This window comes from Oncorhynchus mykiss, chromosome 1 (assembly GCF_057628025.1).
Source record: "Oncorhynchus mykiss isolate SJ-2025 chromosome 1, ASM5762802v1, whole genome shotgun sequence".
In the NCBI taxonomy this organism is placed as follows: Eukaryota; Metazoa; Chordata; class Actinopteri; order Salmoniformes; family Salmonidae; genus Oncorhynchus; species Oncorhynchus mykiss.
Genome location: NC_143022.1, coordinates 87,480,027 through 87,505,204, shown reverse-complemented (window position 1 = coordinate 87,505,204; position 25,178 = coordinate 87,480,027). Strand labels below are relative to the sequence as shown.

Below are 25,178 nucleotides of genomic sequence, written 5' to 3'. Positions count from 1 at the left end.
TAGCAATGCTCTCGTCTCACGTCTTCACAGAGCTGCAGTTTAAGAAATGAAACAACCTTGGAGACATGATCATCTCCCTTGACCTCCTTTAAATTGTGCCCAAGAAAGGCATGTTTTCCAGACTCAGTTTGTTGTCCAACTCCCCTCCCATCGTCCTCCCCTCTTCCCCCTCTCTCATAGGGAGATAGAGGAGGTCTGTTGACCCTCCAGAAGAGGTGGACATCATTCCTAAAGGCCACACTGGTGTGTTCGCTGCCAGAATACAACTTACACTTCAACGTGTTGAGGAGTATTTACACGCTGCCGGGACACACACCTCACGACACACTCTTCTACGGTGTCTTCAGTCCCGAGTGGTGAGTAATAGTAGAACATTAGCGAGGAGAGGAGAGGAGAGGAGAGGAGAGGAGAGGAGAGGAGAGGAGAGGAGAGGAGAGGAGAGGAGAGGAGAGGAGAGGAGTATTTTAATGAATCTAGTGTTTGTGTGTGTGTGTGTGTGTGTGTGTGGCTCATGGCACTTGCAACACCAAGGATTTTGAGTTTGATTCCTGCTGGGGCCATCCATATGAAAAATGGATGACTGTAAGACCCTTTGGATAAAAGTGTCTGCTCAATAAAATATCTGAAGGGAAAAATAGTGGTAGAAACCGACAGAAGGGGCGAGAGATGCGAGAGAGAAGAGATAGGATGTGTTAGCTGGGTCCAAGGGAAAGGTGTGACAAATGCAGAGATTGATGGAGAGAGATAGAAGGAGAAACAATCTGCAAGGGAAGAGAGGGGTATCAGGAAAAGGGAGGAAGTGGGGGCTGGAGAGAGATCAAGACAGAGAGGGAGGGAGAATCTGCCCAGATCTGTAGTTACAGTGCAAAGTATTCAGATCCACAGACTTTTTCCACATTTTGTTACGTTACAGCCTTATACTAAAATGGATTAAAAAATGTTTTTAAAATATATTACTTGACAGATCATACACGTAACGTTAGCTAGCAAACCAGACAGCTAACGTGAGCTAAATAACAGTACGCTTTAACTTGCATTGCAATGAAAATGACTTTCTGACCAAATTAGAAACGTTTAATATCTTGCTAGACTCTCTTACCCGTATACATGGATAGACGCTTCTCCCTCTCTGTCACGGATGCCATGGTTGCCCTTAGTTTGAAGATATAATCTGGAGACAGGTGTTTTTGCAGTTATTCGTGATATCTTTCAAAAAAGCAACGCTAGAAAGGATTACCTTCACATACTGAGCAGCTCATGTTACAGACAGAAGCGTGCTAAATGGCAGACCAATCCAAAGTCATCTCTCAGCATGTCCCTCCCACTCATTATCTCAGCCATTCATGTCTAGCGGGAAGGTTCCTGTCTTTTTTTATTCATATTTGCAGATGGCATAAAAGTTTGTTATTAAGGCACATGAAAGTTCACATGTTCCAGAAGACATTTCTTTGTTGTTTTTATTTATTTTTTATTATTTTACCCCTTTTTCTCCCCAATTTCGTGGTATCCAATTGTTAGTAATTACTATCTTGTCTCATCGCTACAACTCCCTTACGGGCTCGGGAGAGATGAAGGTCGAAAGCCATGCGTCCTCCGAAACACAACCCAACCAAGCTGCACTGCTTCTTAACACAGCACGCATCCAACCCGGAAGCCAGCCGCACCAATGTGTCGGAGGAAACACTGTGCACCTGGCGACCTTGGTTAGCGTGCAATGCGCCCGGCCCGCCACAGGAGTCGCTGGTGAGACAAGGATATCCATCCTGGCCTAACCCGGTAGGGACGACGCTAGGCCAATTGCGCATCGCCCCACGGACCTCCCGGTCGCGGCTGGCTGCGACAGAGCCTGGGCGCGAACCCAGAGTCTCTGGTGGCACAGCTAGCGCTGCGATGCAGTGCCCTAGACCACTGGCTGACCCGGGAGGCCCAGAAGGCATTTCTGCCCAAAAACACATTTTAATATAAAAATGTATAAACAATAAACGTTCAAATGACTCTCCTGTGAAATAGTTACATGCGAGCTTCCTGAGTCACATTTGGTGTTTTGTTGATGGTGGTGGAAAACGCTGTGTCAGGTGCCGCTCCTGAATCTTCCATAAATGTTTAGTTGGGTTGAGACTCCTCTTTCAAAGTCACTGAGATCTCTCCTTCTAGACTTGATAGCCAAAATAATGGGCAACTGGTCATTTCTATACCTGATCTTAAGCATCATGGGATTTTAATTGCTTAAACCTCTTGCTCCTACCTGAGACGCAGATGTCTCATCTAGACACCTGGAAATGCAAATGCACTACGCTAAATGCTAAATGTACTCGTTAAAACTCAAACGTTCATTAAAACACACATGTAGGGTATTGAATTAAAGCTACACTCGTTGTGAATCTAGCCAACAAGTCAGATTTTTAAAATGCTTTTCGGCGAAAGCATGAGAAGCTATTATCTGATAGCATGCAACACCCCAATATACCTGAAGGGGACGTAAACAAAAGAGTTAGCGTAGCCGGCGCTACACAAAACGCAGAAATAAAATATATAACATTCATTACCTTTGATGATATTCTATGTTGGCACTCCTATATGTTCCATAAACATCACAATTGGGTCTTCTTCCCGATTAAATCCGTCCATGTATGCCCAAAATATCCATTTGTATAGCCTGTCTGGTTCAGGAAAAAAGCTCCCTTCCAACACGCAACGTCATTTTTTAAAATTATATAAGTTGCCTATATTCTTTGACAAAACACTTCAACCTACTTTTGTAACCCAACTTTAGGTATTTGTAAACGTTAATAAGCGATCAAATTGATCACTGGGCGATCTGTATTCAATAGCAGCTACTCAAGAAAACGATGTCCTTTGTCTCTCTTCCAAAATCGATTGCTGTATGCCTGACGGAATGAAGGATCTATTTGTCATTACACAAAGTATTTTTGTCAATGAAAATGACGTTCCACACGACATCGTGTGGAAGTTGTAGGAACTGCAAGCTCCCTGCTATATATTTTTGCTTGCAATAAACAATTCAGAGACTGGCGGATTAATACTTTTCTGTGGTTTTTGTGACCAGGTTTTTCTTGGGATTTCGCTTGCTGTTCACGTTCTGTTATAGTCACAGACGTTATGTAACCAGTTTTAGAAACTTCAGAGTGTTTTCTATCCACACATACTAATCATATGCATAAACTATATTCCTGGCATGAGTAGCAGGACGCTGAAATGTTGCGCGATTTTTAACAGAATGTTCAAAAAAGGAGGGGGTAGACTGAAGAGGTTTTTAATTAACTCAGGAACCACACCTGTATGGGAGCACCTGCTTTCAATATACTTTGTATCCCTCATTTACTCAAGTGTTTCCTTTATTTTGGTAGTTACCTGTAGTAGCTCAGCTCTGGTCACCAACCTCCCCCTCTCTATTTGGGGGCCCCATTCCTTATTTTGTTTAACTCTCCTGCTCTTCTCTCCCACCTATACCTTCTCTTGTCCTTCACACCCACACTCTTCTCATTTTCTCTCCCTCTCTCTCCACCTCTCTCTCTCCCTCTCTCTCCACCTCTCTCTCTCTCTCACCACCTCTCTCTCTCTCTCTCTCCCTCCCTTTTTAATTGTCAGAGGATACATACAACTTCTCTTGATTAGCTTTGAACATTTCTCTTTGTCACCCACACCCCCTGCTCTCTCTCTCTCTCTCTCTCTCTCTCCTTGCTCTCTTTCCCTCTCTCCTCTCACCCTCTCCTGTCTCTCTTTCTCTTCTCTCTCTCTTCACTCGCTCATTCTCTCTCCTCTCTGTCTCCTCCTCTCTCTCTCCCTCTTTCTCTCTCTCTCCTCTCTCTATCATTCCTTTCAACTCTGCTACATGAGTCTCTGATCTATTTTAGCTGTCGCTATGGTAACATTTAAGGTTTACTGCTGCTGTTCTGGCTGACGTGTGTGTGTGTGTGTGTGTGTGTGTGTGTGTGTGTGTGTGTGTGTGTGTGTGTGTGTGAGTGTGTGAGTGAGTGAGTGAGTGAGTCAATGAATAAATCCAGATGGACAGAGAGGTGTTTACTATTGTATCAGTGTGACGTGTTGTTCTCTCCTCTTGAGTTCTGTAGTGTTTACAGACCATGTCCCGGAGAAACCTAGGAATTCTTGTGGATGGGAACAGTCACTGTTACCTCTTCACCAGACCTGGGTTCAAATAGCATTAGTTTCTTAAACATAGTGATCTGGAGGTGTGACACAGTGTACATTATCTACAATGTCAGGAAAGGGCAAAGTATCTGCATAGCCTCAGTCTGCATTGTCCATTAGAAAGGTACATTACGGTCAACCCCCTAAGGGTACGGTGGTGTACACATGGTACACTCCGCTTAACCTCTGCATGCATCACGACAAAATAACCACAAAAGTAAGAGTTTCAAATGAAGCTTCATTATCATGACTTTCTACCAACTCAGGAGAAGAGTACATTTTCACTTTGATATGTGGTTGTCATGTGGTTGTCTACCTTAAACTGGACTGCACTGACTAAGTCTCTCTGCGTAAGTGCACCCACTAAATAAGTTACATGTAAAGATGTAGAGAAGTGGTCGTTGTTCAGTCTATTCATGACCTCCCAAAGTCCAAAGACCTCTGTGACCAGACAAACATTTGATATGCTGAAGGGAAAAAGGTCACATTATGTTTCCTCTAACTGCACATATCTTACTTCCCTTCAGAGGCTGCAGGCAGAGTAACCTTCTCTCCAATATTTTTTATTTTTATTCTTCATTTAGTGACTTAGACCAAAAAGTGAAAGCCCATTGTTTTTATGTGGGGTATCCTAAACCGTTTAACCAGTTGCGACGAGCAAACCCGGATCCGGGATCCTATTAATAGACTCAAGCTCATTACCATAACGCAACGTTAACTATTCATGAAAATCGCAAATGAAATGAAATAAATATATTTGCTCTCAAGCTTAGCCTTTTGTTAACAACACTGTCATCTCAGATTTTCTAAATATGCTTTTGAACCATAGCTAAACAAGCATTTGTGTAAGGGTATTGATAGCTAGCATAGCATTAAGCCTGGCATTCAGCATGCAACATTTTCACAAAAACAAGAAAAGCATTCAAATAAAATCATTTACCTTTGAAGAACTTCAGATGTTTTCAATGAGGAGACTCTCAGTTAGATAGCAAATGTTCAGTTTTCCCAAAAAGATTATGTGTGTAGGAGAAATCGGTCCGTTTTGTTCTTCATGTTTGGCTGAGAAAAAAAAACGAAAATTCAGTCATTACAACACCGAACTTTTTTCCAAATTAACTCCATAATATCGACAGAAACATGGCAAACGTTGTTTAGAATCAATCCTCAAGGTGTTTTTCACATATCTATGCGATGATAAGTCACTCCTGGCAGTTTGGTTTCTCCTCTCTTCAAAATGGAAAAAATGCGCGCACCTGGAGATTGCGCAATAGTTTCGACGGAGGACACCCAGCGGACACCTGGTAAATGTAGTCTCTTATGGTCAATTTTCCAATGATATGCCTACAAATACGTCACAATGCTGCAAACACCTTGGGGAAACGACAGAAAGTGTAGGCTCTCTCCTTGCGCATTCACAGCCATATAAGGAGACATTGGTACACAGCGCCTCAAAAATCTGGCTCACTTCCTGTATGAAATTTCATCTTGGTTTCGCCTGTAGCATTAGTTCTGTGGCACTCACAGACAATATCTTTGCAGTTTTGGAAACGTCAGAGTGTTTTCTTTCCAAAGCTGTCAATTATATGCATAGTCGAGCATCTTTTTGTGACAAAATATCTTGTTTAAAACGGGAACGTTTTTCATCCAAAAATGAAATACTGCCCCCAGAGTTTCATGAGGTCATATCAACATCTTGGTGTGTGTGTGTGTGTACTATAGGAAGAACGTGAAGATATCAGCAGTGTGCCGGTTCTCTCTGTCTGAGGTCCAAAGGGTCTTTGACGGGCCCTACATGGAGAATCAGGACTCTGGAGCCGAGGGGAGCGAGTACACTGGAAAGGTCCCTGACCCACGACCTGGATCAGTGAGTATCACACACACAAACACTTGATCTTTTGCTGTCCAAGCGGACTCCTGTATAACAGGCCCTGTCAGTTCTTCTAAGTTGCTCTCTATCCCCTTTATCCTCAGCATCCCAACATCCAATATATTGAGAGAGAGAAAGAAAGAAAGAAAGAGAGAAAGAGAGCGAGAGAGAGAGAGAGACAGACAGAAAGAGACAGAGACAGAGAGAGAGAGAGAGAAAGAGAGAAAGAGAGCGAGAGAGAGAGACAGAGAGAGAGAGAGAGAGAGAGAGAGAGAGAGAGAGAGAAAGAGAGAAAGAGAGACAGAGAGACAGAGAGACAGAGAGAGAGAGAGAGAGAGAGAGAGAGAGAGAGAGAGAGAGAGAGAGAGAGAGAGAGAGAGAGAGAGATTTATAAAAGCAGAGTAAAAAACAGAGGGTAAACTGGGAAGGAGAGATGGAAAGAGATTATAGAACTACGTGGCAGCTACTTCGATGAGGATCAAACAGAACGAGCTTATGTCATTGAAAGCCATTTCCATGGCGATTATCACCGGGCCAAGTCTTGACAACGGTTGTGATGGCTTATTATGGGCTACAAAGTCATGACTTCATTAAGGAGAGGAGTCGTGATCTACAGTAGTGTTGTTTCAACATTGAAAAGCTTTATTCCCACTCTCCGGGTCTAGCTGTAAAATGAGGTAGAGAGGACGGTTCCGGGTCTTAACTGTAGTGACAGTGTCAATGCCTCTTATCAGAGTTGGGAAAGTAATCTCACAGAGGACAAAGTTAAAGAAGTTGTAGCCTTAGTCAGGTGGAGAGAGATAAGCAGTCTACACGGATACACACACCAAATTCAACTCATAGTGGCCTACTATAAACTATGAACTATAAACTCAATGAGGGTTTGTCTTGTATACTGTAAACTCTGAACCCACCTGCTATACTATAAGGGAGGGCTATATCGCCCACTCATCTCTCTCTATCCATCTATCTATCCACCCTCCCACCCACCCATAATATATAATATAATGATCAAATATATACTGAGCCTTCAGAAAGTATTCACCCCCCTTTACATGTTCTTTACCATTCGGACATCAGATTTGCCACCAATGCTCCTTATAGGACACATCACTGCACTCTATACTCCTCTGTAAACTGGTCCTCTCTGTAAACCCATCGCAAGGCCCACTGGTTGATGCTTATTTATAAAACCCTCTTAGGCCTCACTCCCCCCTATCTGAGATATCTACTGCAACTCTCATCCTCCACATACAACACCCGTTCTGCCAGTCACATTCTGTTAAAGGTCCCCAAAGCACACACATCCCTGGGTCGCTCCTCTTTTCAGTTCGCTGCAGCTAGCGACTGGAACGAGCTGCAACAAACACTCAAACTGGACAGTTTTATCTCAATCTCTTCATTCAAAGACTGAATCATGGACACTCTTACTGACAGTTGTGGCTGTTTTGTGTGATGTATTGTTGTCTCTACCTTCTTACCCTTTGTGCTGTTGTCCGTGCCCAATAATCTTTATACCCTGTTTAGTGCTGCTACCATGTTGTGCTGCTGCCATGTTGTGTTGCTACCATGTTGTTGTCATGTTGTGTTGCTGCCATGCTATGTTGTTGTCTATGTAGTGTTGTCTCTCTTGTCGTGATGTGTGTTTTGTTCTATATTTATATTTGATTTGTTTTTAATCCCAGCCCCCATCCCCGCAGGAGGCCTTTTGCCTTTTGGTAGGCTGACATTGTAAATAAGAATTTGTTCTTATCTGACTTGCCTAGTTAAATAAAGGTTAAATAAATAAAAACATATATTATGTTGTTGTTTTACAGCCTGAATTCAACATGGATTAAATGTATGTTTTTTGTCACCCATCTACACACAACCTGATAATTACAAAGTCAACATGTTTTCAGACATTTTTGCAGATTCTTTTGAAAAGAAAACAAATAAATATCTAATTTAATTAATTTACGTAAGTATTCACACCCCTGAGTCAATATATGTTAGAATCACCTTTGGCAGTGGTTACAGTGAGTCTTTCTAGGTAAGTCTCTAAGTAAGTCTCTAGGTAAGTCTCTAAGAGCTTTTCTTACCTGGATTGTACAATAATACCCTGTTGATCATTGCTAGACAGACATTTCCAAGTCTTGCCATAGATTTTCACGCCGATTTAAGTCAAAACTGTAACTAAGCTACTCAGGAACATTCAATGTTGTCTTAGTAAGCAACTCCAGTGTAGATTTGGCCCTGTGTTTTAGGTTATTGTCCTGCTGAAAGGTGAATTTGTCTCCCAGTGTCTGTTGGAAAGCAGACTGAACCATGTTTTCCTCTAGGATTTGACTGTGCTTAGCTCTATTCTGTTTTTTTTTTATCATACAAATCTCCCTAGTCCTTGCCAATAACAAGCATACTCATAACATGATGCAGCCACCACCATGCTTGAAAATATGAAGAGTGGTACTCAGTGATGTGTTGTGTTGGATTTGCACTAAACATAACTCGTTATATTCAGGACATTAAGTTAATTTCTACTTTAGTGCCTTATTTCAAACAGGATGAATCCTTCTCACCCCCTCTTCCCTCATGCCTCCAGTGTATTACAGACCAGTTGAGATCCAGAGGTATAAACTCCTCCACCTCCCTGCCAGACGACATGCTGAACTTTGTGAGGAGACACCCTCTGATGTCCCAGCAGGTCATGTCTACAGAGCAGCGCCCCCTTTTGTTCAGGAGGACAACAGACTACACCCAGCTGGTGGCTCACAGGGTGGAGGGGCTGGACGGGCAGAACTACCATTTACTCTTCATGGGCACAGGTTTGTGTGGGGGGTTATGAGGGGGTGTCTCGGGGGGTGGCTGTACAAGCTTTAAGCTGTGTGTTTTTGTCATCCCAGTAAAGTCATGGAACAGACTTCAAACCACATGTACAGTACATCCCATTGTATGTGTTTGTGTGTGTGTGTTGTGACCCTGTAACTGTCTCCTGTTCCAGACGATGGCTGGCTGCACAGAGCTGTAGAGGTCAGGGGTCATCTACACATTATAGAGGAGCTACAGCTGTTTGACCAACCACAGCGTGTGGATAGCCTGGTTATTTCACATACACAGGTACACACTCACAAACGGACAGGCAGGCACATGCACGGACTCTCTCTCTCTCTGTCTCTCTGTCTCTCACAAACAATAATATCAAGGTTTGTTTTGTTTAGTGATCTTCTAATTCAAGGATATTTTCAATAACACAAGCCTCAACATACCCTCCCTCCCTCCATCCTCTAGATGAGTGTGTATGTAGGTTCTCCTTCTGGTGTGGTCCAGCTTCCCCTCTCCACCTGCAATAGGTACAATTCTTGTTACGACTGTATCTTCTCCCGGGACCCTTACTGTGGCTGGGATGGACAGGACTGTTTGGATATCACAGCACAGACTGACAGGTGAGAGTGTGGCTGGGTGGGGGGGTGGGGGGGGGGTTAATGCACTGTGTGTGGTGGGGGGAAGGGGTAATGCAGTGTGTTGCGTGTGGGGGGTAATGCAGTATGTATGTGGGGGTAATGCAGTGGGTGTGTGGGGGATAATGCAGTGGGTGGGGAAGGGGTAATGCTGTGGGGGTGATGCTGTGTGTGTGGGGGGGGGGGTGTAATGCAGCATGGGTGGGGGATAATGCAACATTTGTGGGGATAATGCAGTGTGTGTGTGTGTGTGTGTGTGTGTGTGTGTGTGTGTGTGTGTGTGTGTAATTGATGACAGGCTAACAGCGTCTACTCCTCTCCTCAGGTCTAACCTGACCCAGGACGTCCTGTATGGGAACAGAGGATGTGATAACGGTACATACATACAGACAGACCAGACCAGACCAGACCAGACCAGACCAGACCAGACAGACAGACAGACAGACAGACAGACAGACAGACAGACAGACAGACAGACAGACAGACAGACAGACAGACAGACAGACAGACAGACAGAGACAGACAGACAGACAGACAGACAGACAGACAGACAGACAGACAGACAGACAGACAGACAGACAGACAGACAGCAATGATATTAGTAGGGTTAGGACTAGACACTGGTCTCACTATAGTAGTAATAATACATGGATTTTATATGGCTAGCAAAGATTACATTGTTTATAGTTTAGTCAAATCCTTCCCACCTTGAAGATAAAGTAGGATGGTTTCAAGGTGATTCTGCACACTGAATGATGAAAGGAAATCTATAGTTAGAATATGCAGAAATACCATCAAATTGTTAGAATAAATATTTAGAGGTTGATTATGCAGCATCCTCATTTTCATAGCATCTATAGTCAAATTTACTTTACATTATACTTCACATACTAAGAAGTTAGAAAATACTTTTTAGCATTTATGTTCATATGAGAGAATATAACATAATGTTTTTTTCATGCACCAATGATTTTAGAGTCATATATGCAGTTTGGGACCCAATATTTGCATCGCGAAAAATATCACCAAAATACAATCAGGAAAAACGTTTTATGCTATAAATGTAAATGTAGCAATTACAGTATATGACAAGGTATCAACATTTCCACCTCTTTCATTGTCAGTAATTACATTTTGCCCATAGTCTTGATTAATAATGTTAATAAACTCACTTGTTTGAGACCATAAAATCAATCAACAAAGTGCTGCTAATAGCTTTATATTGAAGATACTGTGATTGAAGGAAAACCTTTCAGAATTGAAATTATATGAAAAAATCTCATTTCATTATCATCATAGGGCAGCGCACAATTGGCCCAGCGTCGTCCGGGTTTGGCCAGGGTAGGTTGTCATTGTAAATAAGAATTTGTTCTTAACTGACCTAGTTAAATAAAGGTTAAATAAAAATAAATAAATAAAAATAATTTCTACACACTGTCTACCTGTAATAAGTCGTTGACGTTCAGACTGGAGTATTGTTTTATATATTAAAACAATCTTATTTATTTATTTTTTTACTCAGACACCCTCGACCCACACAAAACCGCACGTCACAACCCACCAGTTGAGAATCGCTGGTCTTAGGGGCCTTTAGTGTCTGTTCTGAGGTCTATAACAGTGTATCAGTCTTATTAACTGTTCTGAGGTCTATAACAGTGTATCAGTCTTATTAATTGTTCTGAGGTCTATAACAGTGTATCAGTCTTATTAACTGTTCTGAGGTCTATAACAGTGTATCAGTCTTATTAACTGTTCTGAGGTCTATAACAGTGTATCAGTCTTAATAACTGTTCTGAGGTCTATAACAGTGTATCAGTCTTATTAACTGTTCTGAGCTCTATAACAGTGTATCAGTCTTATTAACTGTTCTGAGGTCTATAACAGTGTATCAGTCTTATTAACTGTTCTGAGGTCTATAACAGTGTATCAGTCTTATTAACTGTTCTGAGGTCTATAACAGTGTATCAGTCTTATTAACTGTTCTGAGGTCTATAACAGTATATGAGTCTTAATAACTGTTCTGAGGTCTATAACAGTGTATCAGTCTTATTAACTGTTCTGAGGTCTATAACAGTATATGAGTCTTAATAACTGTTCTGAGGTCCATTACAGTATATCACAGTCTTATTGTGACAAGATATTAATTTTGTATGTGGGTTGCCATTCTTTCAGAGCCGGTCCAGCACCGGAGCCGGTCTGTAATGGTGGGAGATGACGTGCTGCTCCAGTGTGAAATTAGCTCCAATCTGGCAACCCCAGTGTGGACTCTGGACGGGTCAGAGCTGCAGGGCTATGGCCTGGAGTCTGGCTTCAGGGTGGGCACCGACGGCCTCCTGGTCATCGAGTCCCAACCGGAGCAGAGCGGCGAGTACACCTGCCACGCCCTCGAGAACGGTGTCCGAGTTGCTGTGGTTAAGTACTCTGTGACGGTACGTCTAGATATGCCACACACCCCTCCCCCACCCGTCGACCAATCCCAAGACCATCCCTACTACCCCCCTCCTCCTCCCCTCACCCCGCTCTTCCACCCTTCACCCCCCTCCTCTGAGAGACCCCTGCCACCCTCTGCCCCGGCCCCTCTCCCCCCCACCTCAGAGCTGCCACCCTCTGCCCCAGCCCCTCCCCCCCCCACCTCGGAGCTGCTCTCCCCCAGGAGCATGGAGGCTATGTACCTGTCCTTGATCACCATCCTAGGAGGTCTGTGTCTGGTTCTCACCGTGGTCCTCCTCTACCTTGGCTTCTGTCTGCGGGGCAGCCACAGGGGGAAGTACTCTCTCCGCGCTGCCGCCGCCGCCGCCGCCTCTGCCAATCACACGGACAGGAAGAGGAAACACAGGAAGCAGCAGCAGAAACGCCACAGTAGCTCCGCCCACCTGGATCTCAAGACCATCTCCAGCCACTGTAATGGGAAAGGGATCTGTAATGGTAACGGCGTCTCCCAACAACCGGGGAACGGTGACACGCACAAAGGGGGCTTCCTCCAGATCGTCCCGAGAGAGGGCCAGCCGTCCCCCAACAAGGACCCACCTCCCCCTGCCCCCCCTCTCCCCCCGCCCACTCAGACCCCCCACACCCCCCTCAACCAATCAGAGTGTGACTTGCAAGACTTCCCCAGCCCCAACGGCCTATCGGCGACGTTACCCAGCGTCTTGCGGAGGATGCACGGTAAAAGCTACATGTTGTTAAGACAGAGTGAGGCGGAGAGCAGCTCCCCTCTCTGCCGCTCCTTCACTGAGGAACTCAACACGATTCTGGAGAAGAGGAAGCACACGCAGCTGCTGCCAAAACCGAACGAGAGCTCTCTGTAGTAGAGGGAACACCTCTCTGTGTCCGGGAGGTAGCTCCCCCTGTGGTGGGAGGACTGAACTGGACCCACTAATAGTGTCCATTTAGCAGACGCTTTTATCCAAAGCAACGTACATCAGTGAGTGGCCATTGGTGGCCCAAAACAGAGTGCAGTAGAGATCCTTTGAAGATGACCCATGCTGCTCACAGAGTAAAATGTTTTTAAACTAGCCTGGACTGAATTATGAGAGAAGGAGATGTCCTGCTTACGTTTTTTGGACGTAATAAAGGGACACACATCTGGTTGAAGTATCAACTGTGTTTCAAAATAAACTATTTCTGCAAACTATTCGGCCCCCCTATCGCTATCCCCTGTTTGACACCCCAAGCCATGGGTTACAGTGAGTACACACATAAGAGAGACAGAGAGAACCTACCCCAGCTCAGCAGAGCTCAGCAGGCTAGACCTACCCCAGCTCAGCAGAGCTCAGCAGGCTAGACCTACCCCAGCTCAGCAGAGCTCAGCAGGCTAGACCTACCCCAGCTCAGCAGAGATCAACAGGCTAGACCTAACCCAGCTCCAGTCAATACACCTCAGTCTGGATCAATAAAAGATGAGCCCTGGGGGGGGTGATTCAAGGGGCAGGCCTCAAATCTCAGCCCCAGATTAAGGCTCCTCGCTGGGCAGGACACGAGGGACAGGGACCCTGGAAGTCTCAACACAGCCCATGATAACAAGGAAGAAGAGGAGGAAGAAGAAGAGGCTCACGGGAATATGAGTTCTTGTGAAGTGTGACAATGACTTGACTTTTTTGGTTTTTAAATGGAGGCAGCTGTCCAAAGGAGAGACCAGACGTGTTTTAAGATGTTGTGCTCTACACCTTTGTAGCTGGTTTCATATTGGACATTGAGGGCAAAATGTGTTTTTATTCTTAGAAGTTTGTAAATTATGTGAACATTGATTACAATGGTAACACAAAATGTAATAACCAAATTTAAGTAATATTATTAACACATATCAACTCTTAACCCCAGACAGAGAGAGTAATCCAATGAAAATACCCTTTGTACATAATTTTTGTGTAATAGGAAATTGGACACTATTAACCGTTATAGTGAAATGTAAATGCCGTTTCCTTCAGACATTCCCTGGTTATTATCTACTCAACTCAATACAAACACATCAGGAATATGAGAGATTCAACCCCATCTGAGTAGGAGCCAATGGATTACCAGAATCCATACACTGCTGTCTCCTATCCAACCCCAACCTAATGGGTCTGAACTATGGTTGGAAAATAGGTCTGAGCTCTACCACGACATCACAGCTCGGCCACAGAGGACCAGACATCATGTACACCTGAGGTAACCAGGCTAAGTTTTGTTTTCTGGCAGTTGGTTGGTTCTACAGACAGGCAGCCAGGCAGACAGACAGGCTGACAGACAGGCAGACAGACAGGCAGACAGACAGGCAGACAGACAGATATCGTGGCCAGATAGTGACATCCAGGGGAACTCTGTCTAGTATGTTTTCCTCTTTTCTTTGAGTGTTGGTTGTGCCAAAGAGAGGGTAGGGTAGGGTAGGGTAGGATAGAGAAGAGAGGGTAGAGTAGAGAGGGTAGACTAGAGAAGAGAGGGTAGAGTAGAGAGGGTAGAGTAGAGAGGGTAAGATAGAGAGGGTAGAGTAGGGCAGGGTAGAGAGGGTAGAGTAGAGAGGATAGAGTAGAGAGGGTAGAGTAGAGAGGATAGGGTAGGGTAGGGTAGGGTAGAGAAGAGAGGGTAGAGTAGAGAGGGTAGAGTAGAGAGGATAGAGTAGAGAGGGTAGAGTAGAGAGGGTAGAGTAGAGAGGATAGGGTAGAGAGGGTAGAGTAGAGAGGATAGAGTAGAGAGGGTAGAGAAGAGAGGGTAGAGTAGAGAGGGTAGAGTAGAGAGGATAGAGTAGGGTAGAGAAGAGAGGGTAGAGTAGAGAGGGTAGAGTAGAGAGGGTAGAGTAGAGAGGATAGGGTAGAGAGGGTAGAGTAGAGAGGATAGAGTAGAGAGGGTAGAGTAGAGAGGGTAGAGTAGAGAGGATAGAGTAGGGTAGAGAAGAGAGGGTAGAGTAGAGAGGATAGAGTAGGGTAGAGAAGAGAGGGTAGAGTAGAGAGGATAGAGTAGGGTAGAGAAGAGAGGGTAGAGTGGAGAGGATAGAGTAGGGTAGAGAAGAGAGGGTAGAGTAGAGAGGATAGAGTAGAGAGGATAGGGTAGGGTAGGGTAGGATAGAGAAGAGAGGGTAGAGTAGAGAGGATAGAGTAGAGAGGGTAGGATAGAGTAGAGGGGGTAGAGTAGAGAGGGTAGAGTAGAGAGGATAGAGTAGAGAGGGTAGAGTAGAGAGGGTAGAGTAGAGAGGATAGGGTAGGGTAGGGTAGGGTAGGGTAGGGTAGGGTAGGGTAGGGTAGAGAAGAGAGGGTAGAGTAGAGAGGATAGGGTAGGGTAGGGTAGAGAAGAGAGGGTAGAGTAGAGAGGATAGGGTAGAGAGGGTAGAGAAGAGAGGGTAGAGTAGAGAGGATAGAGTAGAGAGGGTAGAGTAGAGAGGATAGGGTAGGGTAGGGTAGAGTAGAGAGGGTAGAGTAGAGAGGATAGAGTAGGGTAGAGAAGAGAGGGTAGAGTAGAGAGGATAGAGTAGGGTAGAGAAGAGAGGGTAGAGTAGAGAGGATAGAGTAGAGAGGATAGGGTAGGGTAGGGTAGGGTAGGATAGAGAAGAGAGGGTAGAGTAGAGAGGATAGAGTAGAGAGGGTAGGATAGAGTAGAGGGGGTAGAGTAGAGAGGGTAGAGTAGAGAGGATAGAGTAGAGAGGGTAGAGTAGAGAGGGTAGAGTAGAGAGGATAGGGTAGGGTAGGGTAGGGTAGGGTAGAGAAGAGAGGGTAGAGTAGAGAGGATAGGGTAGGGTAGGGTAGAGAAGAGAGGGTAGAGTAGAGAGGATAGGGTAGAGAGGGTAGAGAAGAGAGGGTAGAGTAGAGAGGATAGAGTAGAGAGGATAGAGTAGAGAGGGTAGAGTAGAGAGGATAGGGTAGGGTAGGCTAGAGTAGAGAGGGTAGAGTAGAGAGGGTAGAGTAGAGAGGATAGAGTAGGGTAGAGAAGAGAGGGTAGAGTAGAGAGGATAGAGTAGGGTAGAGAAGAGAGGGTAGAGTAGAGAGGATAGAGTAGAGAGGATAGGGTAGGGTAGGGTAGGGTAGGGTAGAGAAGAGAGGGTAGAGTAGAGAGGATAGAGTAGAGAGGGTAGAGTAGAGAGGGTAGAGTAGAGAGGATAGGGTAGGGTAGGGTAGGGTAGGGTAGGGTAGGGTAGGGTAGGGTAGGGTAGAGAAGAGAGGGTAGAGTAGAGAGGATAGGGTAGGGTAGGGTAGAGAAGAGAGGGTAGAGTAGAGAGGGTAGAGAAGAGAGGGTAGAGTAGAGAGGATAGAGTAGAGAGGGTAGAGTAGAGAGGATAGGGTAGGGTAGGATAGAGTAGAGAGGGTAGAGAAGAGAGGGTAGAGTAGAGAGGGTAGAGTAGAGAGGGTAGAGTAGAGAGGATAGGGTAGAGAGGATAGGGTAGAGAGGGTAGAGTAGAGAGGGTAGAGTAGAGAAGGTAGAGTAGAGAGGGTAGAGTAGAGAGGATATGGTAGAGAGGATAGATTAGAGAGGGTAGAGTAGAGAGGGTAGAGTAGAGAGGGTAGAGTAGAGAGGATAGAGTATAGAGGGTAGAGAAGAGAGGGTAGAGTAGAGAGGTTAGAGTAGAGAGGGTAGAGTAGAGAGGGTAGAGTAGAGAGGATAGGGTAGGCTAGAGTAGAGAGGGTAGAGAAGAGAGGGTAGAGTAGAGAGGATAGGGTAGGCTAGAGTAGAGAGGGTAGAGAAGAGAGGGTAGAGTAGAGAGGATAGGGTAGGGTAGGGTAGGATAGAGAAGAGAGGGTAGAGAAGAGAAGATATAGTAGAGAGGATAGGGTAGGGTAGGATATAGAAGAGAGGGTAGAGTAGTGAGGGTAGAGTAGAGAGGATAGGGTAGGGTAGGGTAGGATAGAGAAGAGAGGGTAGAGAAGAGAGGATAGAGTAGAGATGATAGGGTAGGGTAGGGTAGGGTAGAGAAGAGAGGGTAGAGAAGAGAGGGTAGGGTAGGGTAGGATAGAGTAGAGAGGATAGAGTAGAGAGGGTAGAGTAGAGAGGATAAGGTAGGGTAGGGTAGGGTAGAGAAGAGAGGGTAGAGAAGAGAGGATAGAGTAGAGAGGATAGGGTAGGGTAGGGTAGGATAGAGAAGAGAGGGTAGAGAAGAGAAGATATAATAGAGAGGATAGGGTAGGGTAGGATATAGAAGGGAGGGTAGAGTAGAGAGGATAGAGTAGAGAGGGTAGAGAAGAGAGGATAGAGTAGAGAGGATAGGGTAGGGTAGGGTAGGATAGAGAAGAGAGGGTAGAGAAGAGAAGATATAATAGAGAGGATAGGGTAGGGTAGGGTAGGATATAGAAGGGAGGGTAGAGTAGAGAGGGTAGAGTAGAGAGGATAGGGTAGGGTAGGGTAGAGAAGAGAGGGTAGAGAAGAGAGGATAGGGTAGGGTAGGGTAGGGTAGAGAAGAGAGGGTAGAGTAGAGAGGATAGGGTAGGGTAGGGTAGAGAAGAGAGGGTAGAGAATAGAGGATAGAGTAGAGAGGATAGAGTAGAGGGGGTAGAGTAGAGAGGATAGAGTAGAGAGGGTAGAGAAGAGAGGATAGAGTAGAGAGGGTAGAGAAGAGAGGGTAGAGTAGAGAGGGTAGAGAAGAGAGGATAGAGTAGAGGGGGTAGATTTCAGTGAAGCAGAATAAAAACATCAAAGGTTGCAGGTACAGGGAACGGAGAGGAGGTGAGACTAATGTACACCACTCTTTGAATCTGATGCTCTTTCTCCATTTCTCTCTTTCTCACTCTCTTGCCTTCTTTTCTCATAATTACACATTTCATTTTTCTGCATCTTTTCTTCCTCCTCCCTCTCCCTCGTCTCCTGCCTCCCTCTCCCTCGTCTCCTGCCTCCCTCTCCCTCGTCTCCTGCCTCCCTGCTCTCTCCTCCCTCACCTCGTGCTGCCTCCCTGTTCTCTTGCCTGCTAGGGTGAATTTCCATTGAACTATTTTGTGTGGATAAAAACAGCTGGACATAATGACGTCACACCTAAAACAACTAGTGTTGAATACAAATGCAGTGGTTGAAGTGTTTCCATCACCCATTTAGACAAATTGTGCATTAATACATTGGCCACAGCCTGTATGCCCTCCCACCTTCACTATATATATAAAAGTATGTGGACACCCCTTCAAAATAGTGGATTCAGCTATGTCAGCCACATCTGTTGCTGACAGGTGTATAAAGTTGAGTACACAGCCATGCAATCTCCATAGACAAACAGTGGCAGTATAATGGCCTTACTGTAGAGCTCAGTGACTTCCAACGTGGCACAGTCATAGGATGCCACCTTTCCAACAAGTCCGTTTGTCAAATTTCTACCCTGCTAAAGCTGCCGCGGCCAAGTAAGTGCTGTTATTGTGAAGTGGAAAAGTCTAGGAGCAATAACAGCTCAGCTGCAAAGTGGTAGGCCACGCATGCTCCCAAAACGACTAAACTGATTGGTGTAACCCTGGATTGTAAACTGTCATGGTCAAAACATATTGATACAACAGTAACTAGGATGGGGAGAAGTCTGTCCATAATAAAGCGCTGCTCTACCTTTTTAACAACACTATCAACAAGGCAGGTCCTACAGGCCCTAGTTTTGTCGCACCTGGACCATTGTTCAGTCGTGTGGTCAGGTGCCACAAAGAGGGACTTAGGAAAATTACAATTGGCTCAGAACACGGCACTACGGCTGGACCTTCAAAGTACACGGAGAGCTAACATTAAGGATATGCATGTCAATCTCTCATGGCTCAAAGTGGAAGAGAGATTGACTTCCTCACTACTTGTTTTTGTAAGAAGTGTTGACATTGACTGTTTAAACTACTAGTACACAGCTTGGACACCCATGCATACCCCACAAGACATGCCACCAGAGGTCTCTTCACAATCCCAAGTCCAGAACAGACTATGGGAGGCATACATACCTACATAGAGCCATGACTACATGGAACTCTATTCCACATCAGGTAACTGGTACAAGCAGTAAAATCAGATTTAAAAAACAGGTAAAAATGCACCTTATTATGGAACAGCGGGGACTGTGAAGAGACACACACAAAGGTACAGACACACGCATATGCACACAAGCGCTAGCACAATAATAAATAATAATGCACAATAACTCTTCATCTGCAAAGGGTGGCTACTTTGAAGAATCTCAAATATAAAATATCATTACATTTGTTTTAACACTTTTTTGGTTACTACATGATTTCATATGTGTTATTTCATAGTTTAGACCTCTTCACTATTATTCTACAACATAGAAAATAGTAAAAATTAAGAAAAACCCTTGAATGAATAGGTGTGTCCAAGCTTTTGACTGGTACTGTACATTCAGTCACAGTGGGGCCGACGTCGTTGATGTGCTCATTGATGAAGCCAGTGACGGAGGTGTTATACTCCTCAATGGCATTGGATGAATCCCGTAACATATTCCAGTCTGTGCTAGCAAAACAGTCCAGTAGTGTAGCATCCGCGTCATCTGACCACTTCCGTATTGAGTGAGTCACTGGTAATTCCTGTTTTAGTTTTAGCTTGTAAGCAGGAATCAGGAGGATAGAATTATGGTCAGATTTGCCAAATGGAGGGCGAGGGAGAGCTTTGTATGCGTCTCTGTGTGTGGAGTAAAGGCAGTCTATTTTTTTCCTCTGTTTGCACATGTGGCATGCTGGTAGAAATGAGTTAAAACTGATTTAAGTTTCCCTACATTAAAGTCCCTGGCAACTAGGAGCGCCTCCTCTGGATGAGCATTTTCTTGTTTACTTATGGCCTTATACAGCTCATTGAGTGCGATCTTAGTGCCAGCATCAGTCTGTGGTGGTAAATAGACGGCTACGAATAATATAGATGAGAACTCTCTTGGTAGATAGTGTGGTCTACAGCTTATCATAAGGTACTCTACCTCGCCTTACCAGACGTAGCTGCCCTGTCCTGCCTATGTACGGAAAACCCAGCCAGCTCTATATTGTCGGTGTCGTCGTTCAGCCACGACTCAGTGAAACATAAGATATTACAGTTTTTAATGTCCCGTTGGCAGGATATTCTTAATCGTATATCATCCAGTTTATTTTCCAATGATTGCACGTTGGCCAATAGTACTGATCATAGTGGTGGTTTACCCACTCGCCTCCAAATTCTCACAAGGCGCCCCAACCTAATCGTTTCTTCACACAAATGATGGGGATTTGGGCCTGGTCTTGAGAATGCAGTATATCCTTTGCGTCGGACTCATTAAAGAAAAGTTATTTGTCTAGTTCAAGGTGAGTAATCGCTGTTCTGATGTCCAGAAACTCCTCTCGGTCATAAGAGACTGTAGCAGCTCCATTATTTACAAACAATGCAAAAAAACTAACAAAATAGCACAGTTTGTTAGGAGCCTGTAAAAAGGCAGCCCACCCCTCCAGCGCCATTCTTAACATACTAAAGAACGGCCGCTAAATGTGTTGTTGGAGCAGGTGTCGATACTGATAGGATCGAAAGAAAGGCAGCGCTGTGGTCAGCTTTCTCCATTTAAATATTTCCTTTACATTATAGTTATTCCACAATACTGACGACGGATCAGCTCCTGGAGAGATATTACCACCTATGGTTGCAAATATTGAGGCGGCTTATTCTAATGCTTACCCAATAAAAATGCACAAAATTATTAATTTGGCACATTATTGCGCACATGTAAGGCTACACATCATGGCAGACATGGAGATAAATTATAGACAGTAGCCTACAAGCAGCAAAATAGAACTCAATATGATTGAAAACACCTGTAGCCTTTTTTTATGAATTCATCTCAGTTTTCATTTGAAGCATATTTTTATACGTCGCTTGCAAAGACAAATTCATATTTGTAGACAACTTTTGTTCTGAAGTTATCAGCCTCACAGAGAAAACCGCTCAACTATTTAACAATGCTCCTACGAATGTTCTAATGTTGAACGTAGCCTTAAGATGCTTTTGGTAAACCAGGCCCTGGACTGCGATTTAGGTCTGTGATTTAGGTCTGTGATTTAGGTCTGTGATTTAGGTGTGTGATTTAGGTCTGTGATTTAGGTCTGTGATTTAGGTCTATGATTTAGGTCTGTGATTTAGGTCTGTGATGTGGGCTGGAGAAGCAGTGAATTGAATGTTGCAGTAAATTCTAAAAGGCTATAGATGGCTGGAGACCAAAGCTCAACCCATTGGGCAAAAACTGGTTGAATCAATGTTGTTTCCACATCATTTCATGTGATGACGTTGAATCAACATGGAAAACAGTTTGGATTTGCAAAAATGGAATTTCATATTTCTTTCTTTAACCAACTTTTAACTTAAATTCAACCACGTGTTCAGTTTTTTGTTTATTTTACATAAAATTCCCATTAATTGACAACTCAACCAAATGTAAATCAAAAGTAGACGTTGGACTGATGTCTGTAGGACCATTGGACAAGCCATTAGAGAAGCCTTCATTAAGCCCTATCCAGCTAGTCTCTAAATATAGTGAGTGACGAAACAAGATGACAGTTAGTTATTTACCTAGGTAGGTAGGCTATACTCCCAAGGGGAACATGTTAAATGAGGGTTTGGGATCTACAAATGATTGGAGTATATGTTTGAAGAGCTACTGCCAGCTTTACACACACACACACACACATACACACACACACACAGCTCTGATGCTATCTATAGCACTGTGCTAGCTTTCATCTATTTTAGTTCTTAAATTTTCTTTTTTATCTTTTTTTTATGTTATTTCTGTTTCCCATACCTACTGTTGACACATCAAAACATCACCAGGAAGTGAACACAGTGCAGATCTCTGTTTCTGATTCACTGCTGTCTTGTTCTTCCACAGGCCTGAGAGATGCTGTCTAGTTCGCTATCTGTTTGAAACAGATCTTGCTAACTTCAACTCCAGACATTCTCAGATATGGTGTGATGTCTGGTACCGTGACACTAATATCTTGCCCACCGGGAATAGCTTCAAAATGTCTGAATAACTTTGAATAGTCACTGTTTGGAATCAAACACAGTTCCAGCACCATTGGAAGACCAATTATAATCCAGAGGGACTGATGAAACAGTCTAATCATTCATTCTACAACAAACAGCATGCTCTATCCCATGTTAATCTGAGAACTGGATAGTAATGTAGGCCAGGGTACAGTACAGCTACTCTGTAACTGTGCGGTTCATCACAAGAGCAAACTGGGGAAAGGGGCATTTAATGGTTCTGGTCTTCACATCAAACAACTCTGACCCTCTCTGTAGTCCTCTCTGTAAGGATGACAAACTATGACAAAATGGATGCTTACTAATCATGATCCCCATCCTAACTGTTGCCAGGTTTTAAAATGAATACACTATTAGTGACACTATGTTCTTTTTAAGTAAAAAAAAAAAATACATGTATTGTAATTTTGTTCTAGGTTGCTATTCTATTGCCAGTGTTGTTGTTTAGGTGCAATTTGTAAGAGGCATTGATGTGAGTGTCTAGTCCATTAGTGTTGCACTAGTAATCTAATAGCACGGTAGAACAACAGGGGTCTCCAACTCTGGTCCTGGAGACCTACGGGCGGTGCAGGAATTCTTCCAACCCGGCACTAGCACAGCTGATCCAACTTATCATGGTCCAGAGTCAGACTGAAGACTGTGATGAATTGAGTGTGTTTAGTAGGTATTGGTGATTGGTTGGAGCAAAACCCTGCACATGCAGTCACTCTCCAGGGCCGGAGTTGGAGAACCTGTTGTTGAAGCATGGTATCTTAGCTAACAACATGATGAACGGAATACACCACCACAACCATAATGTGACAGAGGATAAGACTCTTCAGTCTGGCCCATTCATCTGGGTTGGCTTAGATAAAGTTCCCCACAGCTCGTTAAGCAACTTCCACAGCATTCATCATTCTGTCTTTTGTTCTCGCTCTCCCTATTGCTCGCTCTGTCTCTATCTTCGTCTCTATCTCCGTCTCTATCTCTGTCTCTATCTCTGTCTCTATCTCCGTCTCTATCTCTGTCTCTATCTCTGTCTCTATCTCTGTCTCTATCTGTCTCTATCTCTGTCTCTATCTCTGTCTCTATCTCCGTCTCTATCTCCGTCTCTATCTCTGTCTCTATCTCTGTCTCTATCTCCGTCTCTATCTCTGTCTCTATCTCCGTCTCTATCTCCGTCTCTATCTCTGTCTCTATCTCTGTCTCTATCTCTATCTCCGTCTCTATCTCCGTCTCTATCTCTGTCTCTATCTCCGTCTCTATCTCTCTCTCTGTAATATTATGAATATTAAGTACAATGCAGACACAAGATGTCATCCTGCTTTACTAACAGTAAAACATTGAGTAGCAGTTCACCAGTGGAGGTTGCTGAGGGGAGGACAGCTCATAATAATGTCTGGAACAGAGCGAATGGAATGGCATCAAACACATGGAAACCACTGATTCCGCTCTAGCCATTACCACAAGCCCGTCCTCTCCAATTAAGGTGCCAGCAACCTCCTGTGCAGCTCACTGACTTCTGGTTCATTTAAATGTCATTTATCTGAGTTGAAATTCTAATAAACAATGTGTTTCAAACTCTGTGGTTTAACATTGCTTATAACTAACACTGTGCTCTGGTCAACCCATATCCATCTGTCTTAAGACCTGTATTGCAGTGCATCAGTTAATCAGTGAACCTCGAGGTAGTGAAACATTAAGGAAGGAACGGTGCATTTTCAGTATTGGAACATGGCCCTAGGTTTTACATCTGCTAGGCTCAACAAGCCAGCCAGTTAACATTGACAAACACTCCGTATGAGGGAGGATTACATGAGTAAAGTATTGGAGGCCCAGGTCTCTAGAGAGTTGCCTGCCTGGGGTAGACAGACACTTACAGCTGTATAGAGAGTGATACTGAAGAGGCAGTCATCTGGGCCCGTTTCCTAGGAAACCTCTTGGTTAGCATCCAGCCTCTACTCCCACAAATCACACAGTGACACACACACACATAGTCTAGCTTGCAGGGCTGCTGTCTCAAGGTGGTTCTGTTTGTGTTCTGGGAAACATAAACATCACGGTATAAAGCATTAAAAAAACTGTGTGTCTTGTTTAGTGGACGTTTGGGGACTCAGTAAACAGCGTGTTTCTGTCACAGATTACTGTTCTAGAGACATTGTGTTTCTGTCACGGTTTAGTGTTCTAGAGACATTGTGTTTCTGTCACAGTTCAGTGTTCTAGAGACATTGTGTTTCTGTCACAGTTCAGTGTTCTAGAGACATTGTGTTTCTGTCACAGATTACTGTTCAAGAGACATTGTGTTTCTGTCACAGATTACTGTTCTAGAGACATTGTGTTTCTGTCACGGTTTAGTGTTCTAGAGACATTGTGTTTCTGTCACAGTTCAGTGTTCTAGAGACATTGTGTTTCTGTCAAAGATTACTGTTCTAGAGACATTGTGTTTCTGTCACAGATTACTGTTCTAGAGACATTGTGTTTCTGTCACGGTTTAGTGTTCTAGAGACAGCGTGTTTCTGTCACGGTTTAGTGTTCTAGAGACATTGTGTTTCTGTCACAGATTACTGTTCTAGAGACATTGTGTTTCTGTCACAGATTACTGTTCTAGAGACATTGTGTTTCTGTCACGGTTTAGTGTTCTAGAGACATTGTGTTTCTGTCACGGTTTAGTGTTCTAGAGACATTGTGTTTCTGTCACGGTTTAGTGTTCTAGAGACATTGTGTTTCTGTCACGGTTTAGTGTTCTAGAGACATTGTGTTTCTGTCACGGTTTAGTGTTCTAGAGACAGCGTGTTTCTGTCACGGTTTAGTGTTCTAGAGACATTGTGTTTCTGTCACAGATTACTGTTCTAGAGACATTGTGTTTCTGTCACAGATTACTGTTCTAGAGACATTGCCAAAGGCAGCAGCTAAGAGAAAGCACAGTGATTGAAACAGACTACATTTGTAGATCTAGAATAGATTCCCCAGGTCAGTGGAGTTCTAAAGTACTGTACCAATGTTCCACCCTGGTGGACTTCAAATCGGATAGTTCATTAGTAGTAAAACAGCTGGACATTTATATAAGGGTTGATACGTTTTTCATCAGGAAAAATCAAGTCTGAAATTTGAAAGACATCCTTTTTTTAACCTTAAATACTCTACAAGTTCTCCTGCAACAGGGTCATCAAATGAAGATCCTACATCTGTACAGGATTGGCTTGTTCTTCTTGTTGGGGGATACGACTTTAGATGGATCACGTCTGATAGAGAGAGACACTGAATGGTCTGGAGAAGGCCTAGATCGAAGTAAGACGGTATGA

At 44.0% G+C, this 25,178-nt stretch overlaps 1 protein-coding gene across 1 annotated transcript in view; it reads left to right on the top strand.

Moving 5' to 3' along the window:
* Positions 1-23,457, top strand: part of LOC110532813 (semaphorin-4G) — a 41,565-nt gene extending 18,108 nt beyond the window's left edge. Inside the window, exons 9-16 of the mRNA XM_036989962.2 lie at positions 181-356; positions 5,890-6,034; positions 8,619-8,841; positions 9,018-9,133; positions 9,305-9,459; positions 9,800-9,849; positions 11,647-14,124; positions 21,740-23,457. Coding sequence (XP_036845857.2) covers positions 181-356; positions 5,890-6,034; positions 8,619-8,841; positions 9,018-9,133; positions 9,305-9,459; positions 9,800-9,849; positions 11,647-12,782 — 2,001 coding nt within the window. The 3' untranslated portion in view covers positions 12,783-14,124; positions 21,740-23,457. The remainder of the gene's footprint in view (positions 1-180; positions 357-5,889; positions 6,035-8,618; positions 8,842-9,017; positions 9,134-9,304; positions 9,460-9,799; positions 9,850-11,646; positions 14,125-21,739) is intronic.
* Positions 23,458-25,178: the final 1,721 nt, after the last annotated feature.